The sequence below is a fragment of the Arachis duranensis genome, unplaced genomic scaffold (assembly GCF_000817695.3).
Source record: "Arachis duranensis cultivar V14167 unplaced genomic scaffold, aradu.V14167.gnm2.J7QH unplaced_Scaffold_165934, whole genome shotgun sequence".
Taxonomy (NCBI): domain Eukaryota; kingdom Viridiplantae; phylum Streptophyta; class Magnoliopsida; order Fabales; family Fabaceae; genus Arachis; species Arachis duranensis.
In genome coordinates, this window is record NW_026264258.1 from 3,674,119 (window position 1) to 3,686,155 (window position 12,037).

The following is a 12,037-nucleotide window of genomic DNA, read 5'->3' on the forward strand; positions in this document are numbered from 1 at the left end:
TTTTTTAGTTATAAACTTTGATGTTTGAAGTTGTTTGTGAACCTCTAATATTAAGTTATGGATAATTTATTATGTAAAATTTTAAATTTTATTAAGTTCGAAATTATTAAATTTATATATTTAAAATTATTTTTAGGTTTTTTAATAATTTTATTTAATATTTTATTAAACTGGTTCAACCCAGTTAAACTCCAGTCGAATCAGTGAATTATTGAACCAGTTATCTCACCGATTTACTCAATAATAATAATAATAATAATAATAATAATAATAATAATAATAATAAGTGTTCATATTTTGATCTAAAAAATATAGCTAGGTCCAAATGAATAGAAGTCCACTCAACAGGTCTAACTACTACACCTATCCGACCTCATAGAGGTCGAGCGCGATGACGGCAGTTCAACTTTATATATTTGAATAAGTAATTAACTCTTAAAATATCTCTCACTTATCTAGAAATGAGATCTCAATAACTTTCCTAGAAAAAAGAAATAGGTATCCACCATTGAATGTGGAACTACTCTAAAAGGTGATTATCTATTCTACTATGAATACACTGATACCCTCATCGGGTATATTTAAAACCCAATCTACTAAAATCTTGCTTTAAACTCTGGCTAACTTAAACATCGGAGTTTCTTGCAGGTACCACCCCGCCTTCCCACGAGGAACTCGGAAGGTGGCATCTCGACACCAGCAGAAGTCGGACGCTGCCTCAAAAGGAGTTTAGACCTTACGTTCAGGCCCAAAAGCAACCCAGTTTCAGATAACTCTCGGAACAATAATGTTATTCAATAAAGTTATTAGAGATTATTCTATAAGAAATTCAAAGTTAAAACCATTTGATATTTTTTGTATTTAATATAATTTAGCTTGGTGTGATAGCTAAGAATTAAGTATAAAAGTTATTCTTCTATTTTCACTTGAATCTACTCAACTTGATCACCAAATTATCAATTAACTCAAGAAGTGAACTGAATTTCTACTTCATAATTAGACTAACTTAACATATATTACATATTATTTGTGTTTGACTTATAATGTGCCCAAAAATTATGTTAATAAAAAAAATTGTCAAATTTGCAATTTAACTGCCAGGTGTGAAAGTTTGCAGCTCAACATTTTTTGTTAGTGAGTCATGCCAAAAAATAAATGAGGGATCATTATGTCTCATAGAGAAAAAATATTAGAGATTAATTTGTATTTTAATTTTTTTCGGGACTAAAATATCCACCTTTAAAATTTTTAAAAACTTATTTGAGTAATTACTCCATTCGTCAGAAAATAGATTAGAGACTAATTTATCTGATGAAATAAAATTTTAAAAATATTTTTAGGTATTGATTTTTTTTAAAATTAATTAAAATATCAAATTTTAAAATTACTCTAAATTTTATCATATATATAATAATTTTTTTTATCAAATTTTTAAATATAACTCAAATATACAATAAATTCTTCTATATATGGTCTATCAATTGAAGAATATCTTATAAAAAAAACTGTTGTTATGTGCTGAATTGGGTGTGTAGTGATGTATTATTTCTCTCACATACCTAAATATTATGTAATATCATGACTAATTTTTTGACAAATTTTAATAGATAATACAAATGTAAAATATTATTTTATCTTTTTTAAACTTCTAACTTAACATTAAACTAAGAAAAAATTAAATATAATTACATTTTTACACTACAAAAAACTGTTAAAATCGACAAAAAATCGATAATTTTACCGTCGATAATATTAAAAATTGATGGTAAAATAGATGGCGTGACATGTCGTTTATAAACGTGTCGATTTTTCAAAAATCTAATAAAATCGACGGCTTGTCGAACTGTCAATAAATTTTAAATAAAATCGACAACTTTTTTGTCGATAAAATGAGTTTAAAATTTTTACCTATTTAGTAAAAGCGACAAATTTATCATCGATAATATTATATAAAATCGACATAACGTTTGTCGATATTTAATTCATTAAAATTGATACTCCTTGATTTAATTATTAAAATATCGACAAAAAAAATTCTTTTTTAACTAAACATAAATAGAAATTCCTTTGGAAAAGAAAGAAAAAGATTAATTTAATAATATCATTTAAATTTATTATACTTTTAGTTGCACCTAGAAGCTCAGCGAAAAATGGTAGACACTAGATAGAGTACCAATACCCTTTCGGCTTTCACTAAATATTAGGAATTCTGATGAATAATGATGAAAATAAATGAGACCATCACTCATTGTTGCAAACTTGCAAACATTACAATTACAATATTAATATTGTACCTAAATAATGAAACTCATTGCATTTGGTAGGGTAACTACAAGGAATTAATAATGAGGAATTGAGAATAGAAGAGATAATTGGTCCACATATATAAATGACAATCTTTTATGCTCAATTGTACTACTATACTTTGGAAATTTTGATGAATCACTAAATTATAAATATTATATTATATAAAATAATTTTAGATATTATTTTTTTAGTATTATTGATATATATTATTAATTAATTATGTATTTAAATTATTTTTAATTAACAAAATAAAAAAGACACGTATTTAATTGTCAAGAAAATACAGTAGGGTTAAAGAAATTGGTTTTAAAAACTTTTTCAAAGAGTGAAATACCCTTTAACTCGTGATGAAGAAAATCCAATGATAATATATTATATTAGGGAGTCATTCATATAAAAGATGTTTAAAATATCTTTTTTTTAAATTGTTTTTTAATAATTAAAATTTAACATATATAATCGATTAAATTATGTTATTTTTGTCAAAATTAAATTAGACAAATTAATTTAACCGAAAAAATGGTGAATCAAAATGATTGAAATATATATACTAATTTTAAAAATTCTAAATTCTAACCCTACGATAGAAAAATAAAAGACTAAAATTTAGGATTCTCAAAATTAATATGTGTAATAAAAGTATTTTAGTCATTTTTTATAGTAGGATATTCTAATTATTTTTTTATAAAAAATAATATTAATTTAGACCAGTTTAAGATTTGATTCACCATTTTTTCGGTTAAATTAATTTATTTAGTCTAATTTTAACAAAAATAATAAAATTTAATCGTTTATATGTGTTAAATTTTAATTATTAAAAAATATTTTAAAAAAATTTTAAAGGTATTTATTAGAGTGGTTGATTATATTATTTGTGAAGCTAATTAGATTTTGTTTAGCATCCGTAGTAGGAAACATTGAAAGCTTTTGAGTTTTGCCTGCAAACTTTTATGTTCATGTCCTCTTCATGTTAAATGAATCAAACCCCACAAAAAGAATGTCGCTATCAAAAGGACACACTTTTGTTTTCTCCCTCTCCTTTTCCCCATACTTGAACCAAATGAACGGTTCTTAGGCTTCAGAAGTGAATCTTAATTAAATTCTCTCTCTCTCTCTCATTATAATTATAAAACTACACATTTTGTATTTAGTAAAAAAATTTATTACTCTATTATGATATGCATGGTTTTAAGAATTTCGAATTAATCGAAAATTAGTCCCCATATAAATTCAGTTTAAAGTAAAAATTAGTTGTCGACGAATCGGTAAAAAAAAACACAAAATTGATTAAAAAAAAATCGAACCGATTTCTTTTTAAAAATTAACTGATTTAAAATAAACGTTCCGGTTATGTTAATGGCTAATTATTTTTTTAAAATAAATATAACATAATCATATGTATAAATATATACAAATATATTATTGTAACTAATTTGATATTTTTAGTGTTCATAAGGATATTTGCATGACTATAAATTTTTAATTCTTATGTAATTTTATAATTTAGTGTAATATTTATTAAATATTATTATGCAGATATTTGACAATCAAAATTTAAAGGACAAATTTGACAAATGCAAAACATCAATGATGGTTTAAGATTTAGATTATTCAGCAAAATCAAACTCCTCTTGCGAGTTATGATTTTACGTGTATCAAAATCTTTTATTTTGTCAATAAAATATAAATTTATAGAATCATACCGTATGTGTTAGGAGCTGATAATGAGTAGGGTAGGATAGAGTTTGGATTATACCCTAATCTTACTTGCATGTTAAAAATTTTATTAAAATTCTACCCTATTTTTTTCGCGGGTTGAGAATCTCTCAATTCTAACCCTACTCACACTCTAAAATTCTAAATCCTACTCTACCCTACTTTACCCACAAAAATATCAAATTTTTTTAAAATAAATATAAATTCAACTATTTCAAATTTTATACATATTAATAAAATAAAAAATAAAAAACTAATGCCCTAAATTACCAAAATTAACTAATTAGTTTAGTAGTTGCTCATTTATTGTAAGTTAATTATATGAGGGAGGTTATGAGTTCAACTCTCACCTCTTTCGCTATATACCTAATTTTTATAAAATATTTGTTATATATGAGATGCGAGTAGGATAGGGTAGGGTACACCCTAAACCCGTACTTTACCCTAGACATACATGGACCGATCTCTACCCTTCCAATAATAGTATCGATAGTAATCAGAAGATGTTGATAATCTTCATTCAACCCTTTCAATAAAGCTTCCACATGTTTTTGCGTTAGAGAGGGGTTTACTTAAAGCTGCAAGACAATCCGTAACATTCTTGATCTTGTACCTAGTTGATTGTGCAAAATAGTCTTCAATTGTCTACCACATTTCATAACTGAGTTTGTGACTTGATCTTGTACCTAGTTGATGGTGTAAAATAATCTTCAATTTTTTTGCCACATTTCATAACTGAGTTTATGACCCACCATTTTGTTCTTGAAAGTTTTATCCATTGATGCAAGCAGCCAAGAAATCAAATGACAATCATCTTGCTTTCATTGCTTGTAAGGAGATGACTCAATTTCTGTAACCTTGCCTTTAAATCGCATTGAAGGCCTGTTGCTGCCAGGTTTTGAAATTAGTTTCACACAGCTTATCAGAAATGGGATTGAATAATCTTTATTGATAGATGATTATTGTAGCATTGTTATTAGTAACTTGATTGGTGACAGAAGAATGGGTATTGGAAGATGTGGGAGGAGAATCGTTGGCAGGAGCCATGGATCTTTCGAAACTTCAAGTTCTTGATACTATAAAGGACTTTTTACGAAAAAAGCTTTTCCCAGCAAGTAAAACAATGGAAGAAAAAATGTAAATCTGTAAAATTGATTATTAGTTTAATGTTGATTGTAATTAATTATAGTAAAAATATATAAAGAGTACATAATGTTAACCACAAAATATTTTTTTTAGTAAACATGAAAAAATTTATGTAATAAAATATCTAAATTTTCAAATAATCAAACATTCAACATCCCAAACAATCGAACTTCAACTCACTGTAAAATCTCAAATTATATTTGGGCTTACTCACCCTGTTTCTATATCATATTGGCATCTCATCCAATAATAAAGGCAGCTATTCTCCGTGACCTCGCGTTTCTCTTCCTGACTGTTGTAGCAAAAATCAGGATTGCAGGCACAACCGTTGGCATTATCTGTTGCCGCACTTCCAACCGGCTTTTAGGTAGGGACAATATTTTGTACACTGACAGCTTGACTTACAGTCACAGACACCATCCTTCTTTCCACCTTCACACTTGCGTTTCGATGGTAGTTTCTTTCTTGCGCCTTCGTTTGTTCCATCAAAAAAATTTTGGATAATAAATTTAAAATAAAAGATTTTGGTCATTTTAATTATTGTTGAAAATGGAAGTAGCACACTCTAACTCTGGAATTCACACTTATCAACAAAAGTACTCTATAGACCTTCAAGCTTCTCGGCCGACTTCTTTACTTTACAAACACTGACCCGATATCTCTTATACTATGGGACGTTTGATCTAGTTTTTAGAATGTGCAACCACTTTTCATCTTCAGGTTGTTTTTTGCGTACTCCAATATTTAAAAAGACAAACTTGCAACTGGTCTATTCTTCTCCTTTACTCATTATCTGCATATGCTGATACTCGTCACTCTGTTTTCGGTTATTACTTCATTCCCACTTGTGAAGCAAGTTGGTTATCTTTCTTAATCAATTTCATTGGTTCATACAAAAAAATCAAACACATTGAAGTGCACTGTCACATTGTTCGTGAAAAATATTTGTCTGGTTTCATTCATTTTATGCCAGTTTGTTCCAAAGACCAACTTGCTAATTTTCTTACTAAAGCTATGCCACTAGATCCTTTTCTTACTAATGTTTTCAAACTAGGATGGTTAGATTTATACAAGTCTAGCTTGCGAGAGGGTGTTTACCTAAATTGTTTTTTAGTTTAATATTGGTTCTAATTAATTATAGTAAGAGTACATAAGATTAACCACAAAACATTTTTTTTTCTCAGTTTTCTGTTTTCATTTATTTGAAATTTTTAAAATGAAAAGAATCAATTTTTCTTTCTCTCTCTCCTTGTTCATCAACCTATTAACATCACAACTTGAATAATTTAGGACATACTATTTTTTTCACTTCTTTCTATTGATACTAATTTCGCCGACTAACAAGTATTTTTCACTTTAATCCTTTTTCTCTCTTATTTAAAGAAATAAACATAATAAGCAATAAAATATAGCACTATAAGCTAATGAATTTTAAATAAAAGAATTTAATAAATAATTTATTTGATTTTAGATTTCCAGTGCAAATTATCAAAATAATTGTTATCATTAAATAAAAAATTATGATCAGTAAGATTTAGCTAAAGAGGACTCTAAGAGAAATATTATTAAATATTAATTAATAGTGACAATAAAAGTTATAGTGTTTCTAATTATAATGTATTTAATGTAATAAATTTTTAAAAAAATTACTTTTAATTTACAACTTTCAATAAAAATTTCATAATGTTTTTAATAAGTATTATTACTTATTAAGAAGTCTTTAATTATTATAACAAAGAATTAAAAAAAATGGTCATACTTTTTAAAACACATGTCAAATATTAATATGCTCCAAAAATATTTAGAACTTATAGATTACGCATTAAATTCCTTACATAAAAAAGAAATAATATCTGTATTATTTTTTTATATTTTTTGCACACTTTTTTTAATGGTATAAAAAAACAAATTGTTCATATTATTTGTTTTTATAAATTTTTTAATAAAAATAAAAATATATAAAAAAGAATAATACTAAAAAAATAATAATTCAAAAATATTTTATTTTATTTAATATTTATAATTTTATGTGTGTAACATCTATAATTACACACTTATTACATTTAATATTATATATTTATTTCAAAGAAAGCAACATCATTTAAAGATATATTTTTTTTACTGAAAATAAAGAGACTCGAACCCGCAACCTCTTATATGAATATGAAGAGACTATATCATTTAAACTATAACTTATTAACATTTAAAGATGTATTTATTTCGACAAACAAACAATAAATTTAATATTATGTATTTTTTTTTTCAAATTATTACAATGTTAAATTTTTCTTTCATACATTATATATTGCCTTCATTATCACACTAAATTCTTCCTAAACCTTCAAAACAATATCATAGCAACTATTGACATTACAAATATAGTTAAAAGTAATAATTGAATGTATAATTTTTGAGTTTTCAATTCATTTCAGTTTGTCAATTCTCTAGATAAAATTAAGCTAGCTTAACTTGATCCACTTTTTTATAAATTTCATACTTTTACGTTCAATCATTTCTTTTTATCAATTGTCAACTAATAATGCAAATAATTTACACCACATCTTTTTAATAATAACAAAGCTGAAATAATTAAGCATGTTTTTTTACATTATAATTCAGACATCTAAAAAATAATTTGTTAGAATTAGAATTTATTATTGACCAACAGATAACAGAATGGCACCCGCAGCTATATTACTCTAGTACTCTCAAAGCCCTGTTTTAAATTGGGATCCTGTCGTTGAGCACATAAAATTCTGGCTATCACTTGAAATCATGATCCTAAACCTGCAATGATACATAAAGAAAAGAACAATGAGAAAAAGTAGGAAAAAATGAGAAAGAAGAAGAAGAAAAAGAAGATCGGAAACATTTTGTGGTTTAGGTCATAAAAGAAAAAAAAGGCCAAATCAATATAATTATACTTTTAATCCAACTTAGCTAGCTGTTAATATGTCCAGCATGGCAGGGTGAGACCACATCACTAATGAGGTAGAATTTCGGTGACAAAAAATATATGAGAGACTATTATGGTACACTTTTTTAAATCTGAAAGACAAAATTATAGTAATTAAAATTTTTAAGACTAAATCAGTATAGTGTAATTCGTCAATATCAGAGATAAATTGACTAAAGCTTAACTCTTACAAACTACCTATGATTTTCAATTTATCGCTCCAAATATTTTTATAAAAAATTGTATAAACAAAAATTAATGTATATGACTGTATTTATTTTTGAGAATAGGATAAAATAAGACGTTGAAAATAAGATACAAAAGACAAAAATATAAAATTTTGTATTATTGTATTCTATTTAGTGATAAATTAGAACATATTATGAAAATTCAATTTTTTTTGTTATTTTTTCATTTAAAAAATTTGAAAAAAAATATAATAATAAAAAAATATAATTATAAAAATTAACAATAATAATGAAAGAAAAAATAAAAAATAAATTAGGTCCAAATATCTCTGTGCCCTTTGCACACAAAATAACACAATATTTCTCTTCACTGTGTGTCTTTATCTCAATATTTCATCCCTATAAACAAATATAAAGTAATTTTTTCTCTCTCTCTCTCCAAAGACGGGAAGTTAATTTTGAAGTGTAGCAGTTTTGGGTCCATAAATACCTGTGTGTAGGCAAGGGCTAAGAAACCAAAACCACTTCCATATTTTGCAAACCCTTTTCATCACCCGAGAGGAAGTTTCAGGATTTCGCTTAACTCCAAATACCTATATATCAGGTACAAACAAATTAATTAAAATTAGAATTATTTTTTGTGCTTTTATGTCTTGATTATTATTATTATTATAACATCTTAGCTTGAAGCATGGAGCTTCCACATCAAAGTGGTGGAGGTGGTGATGCTCATGAAGGATCTTCATCTCAGAAGAGAATGGGAAGAGGGAAGATCGAGATCAAGCGAATCGAGAACACGACGAATCGGCAGGTAACGTTCTGTAAGAGGCGGAACGGATTGCTGAAGAAAGCTTATGAACTGTCTGTCCTTTGTGATGCTGAAGTTGCTCTTGTTGTCTTCTCCAGCCGTGGCCGTTTGTATGAATATGCTAACAACAGGTTCAAATCTCTTAACTATTTCTATATTATTATACTTTAATTTTCCTTAAATACTTTTAAACTTGTTTATACACATAACCACATCTTCATGTTCATGATGCTGCCTTATTATCAGATTTTTTTTATGTAATCAACACAAAAAAGTTGGTAATTAAAAAAATAATGTTAAGTATATACTAAAATCAGCTACTAAAATAAAATAGAGAAACTATATATACGTATATTCGTACACAAATATATATTAGCTAATTTCAATGGCTGATTTTGGTGTGTAAATAGTATTTTTTTTTTAAAAAAATTTATAAATAGATGAATTTGATTATTATTAATTAGTAAAATCTTTTAGACCTAATATGTAATTATTTAATTTTCTTTTATCCCACACAAAGTGAAACCTTTTTTAATAATAAAAAATTATTTAAGGTCCTAGGTGATTATTTTCTTCAATTCCACAACCTCTTTTGTTTTATTTTTTTTTAAATAAAAGTATTTTGGTTTATAATTCTAATTAATTTTTAATTTCTTTGTGGACTGTGTATGTGTATGTATATAGCATATTTTATTTTGTGTCTATTTTTTTTTCTTCTTTCTTGCTTTTTTTATGCTTCTGGATCAGTTTGTTCGGTCTGAACTTTGAAAAGGTTGCAGATCTGTGCCAACTAGGAGATAGTAATAATAAGCCATAATAAAGTACTATATATATAAATATAGCAGAAGAAGAAGCAGAAGAAGATGAGTAACAACTTTAATTAGGGTTTCAAAGATTTGAAGGCAGAGATAGATCTTAGCTTCTTTGTGTAATTAATATGTATATATTTTTCTCATATATGTTGTTATGTCCAGTCCTCTCTTTCTTTCCCTTCATATGAAAACCTCAAAACCTAGAAATTTCTGCCACAAATATAAAAGCTGTCTTGCACTCATTCATCCCTTTGCTTCTGATCTGATCTCTCTACTACTTCTAAACAATTTGTCAGATTAGGTCAATTTGATCATCCAAAATTTAAAATTAGGGTTAGATTTTGACTAGTTAGTCACCAAGAATATATATGAATTAAATTTTTATGTACCGTCAATATAAAAGAGTTTTATATAGACAATTAATCATATATCATTACATCATCAGCAAAAATAATTTTTAAATTTATTACTTCAAAAATTATTTAAATATATAATTATGACTGAATGATTGTGGTGTAAAATTTTATTTGCATTAAAATTAATATAAAAGAATATAAAAAATTAATTTTTAGAAAATTTTTTAAATATATTAGTATATTGGTGTTTGAAGTGAATTTTAACCGTTGATCTTAATTATATATATTATATATTCTTTTTATAATTAAGATCAACCGTTAAAAATCATTAAAATACCAGTGTATTGGTACATTTTAAAGTTTTTCTAAATTTTAATTAACTAATACCAGTCATCAATTTTTTTATTTTTAAAAAAGATTATTTTTAAAATATTTAAAATTTATTATTTATGATCTAAAATTTTAAATAAATAAAAAATTAAAAAAAAATTGGTTGACGTTGGCTAAAAAAATTAATTCACCAATCAAATTAAAAATCTCCTTTTTGTTAAAAAATAAAAATAAAAAACATTAAAATGGATCTGTTGGACCTTCTCTATTTCGTACAAGCTAAGGTAGTAATTATCGAAAACCAATTAGTTTGTAGGGTTTGTGGAGTCAAAGGGCTCAGATAGATTCCTTTAAAGTTGAAACCAATTTTTCTCATCACCATATCTATGGCAAATATGTTGTGTCTAAAGGTTCATAAAAGTCCAAATTTGTTCCCAGCTTTCATAAATTTTGTTTTTTCTAATACGGTGTGTTGTGAAGGAAATCATAAGATTATATTTTCAGTTAGGGTTTCTCAGCTACACCATCCAATCCTATTAGTAAAAAATAACTACTCATTATTATTTGCACAAATTTGTGTTAGATATATAATTATTATTTATGTATCTCTAACTACTTATTAACTGAATTTTTTTTATGAAAATTTGTAGCAAAAGAAATTTGAAGTATTAAAATATTATTTACACACCAAAATCAACTACTATATATTTAGTCTATAAATATATGTGTAGTTTAACTAATTTTTAATGTGTATATATTTAATATTTTTATATATATTTTATATTAGTGACTGATTTTAATGGTCTATTTTAGTGTAAACTTAATATAATTGTTAGGTGTTAGGGTTGGGTGTTAATGAGTGTTTAAGAGCACTTAATGGTGATAATGATATCAAATTGTTCTATTTAACTCGTTACATTATTAAATGGATGAAAAATGATAAATATTTTTCAGAACTTTTTTTTCTTTTTTATGCATTAATAATAAAATAATATACAAGTGTTACATAATTAATTAATAACATTATAGAAAGTGTCAATGAATTTTTTTTTTTTTCATATGGATAGATAAACGAAAGTTGACCACCGAGCTTTTTTAAGCACTTATTTTCAAATAAAAAGGAGTTTTGATTTTTAAAATTAAATAAATGCAAACGAGGAATAAGGAAGTTACTAAATATATACATAGATTCTATGTGAGTGTATTTTAACCCAGATAATTCAAAAAGCGTATTAGTAACTGTTGCATTGTTATGCAATGCTGAATTTAAATTTATTATTGTATATATAGCAATATAGAAGTTACTAAATATGATTTTTGAATCACGTGAATATCTCCATATAAATTATTAATTATTTTTCACTAGAATAGATATTGAGATCTTCATTCATTTAAAGTCTTTCTTTTTCATTTGTGTG

The 12,037-nt window shown here is 25.5% G+C and overlaps 1 protein-coding gene across 2 annotated transcripts in view; it reads left to right on the plus strand.

Moving 5' to 3' along the window:
• The first annotated feature begins 8,753 nt into the window (after positions 1–8,753).
• LOC127743924 (agamous-like MADS-box protein MADS1) overlaps positions 8,754–12,037 on the plus strand; it is a 9,220-nt gene continuing 5,936 nt past the window's right edge. The window contains exons 1-2 of one of the 2 annotated variants that reach the window (XM_052256143.1): positions 8,754–8,917; positions 9,004–9,252. In XM_052256143.1, coding sequence (XP_052112103.1) covers positions 9,005–9,252 — 248 coding nt within the window. In that variant the 5' untranslated portion in view covers positions 8,754–8,917; position 9,004. Of the gene's footprint in view, positions 8,918–8,996; positions 9,253–12,037 lie in introns of both variants that reach the window. The other variant, XM_052256144.1, reaches the window with a different exon arrangement.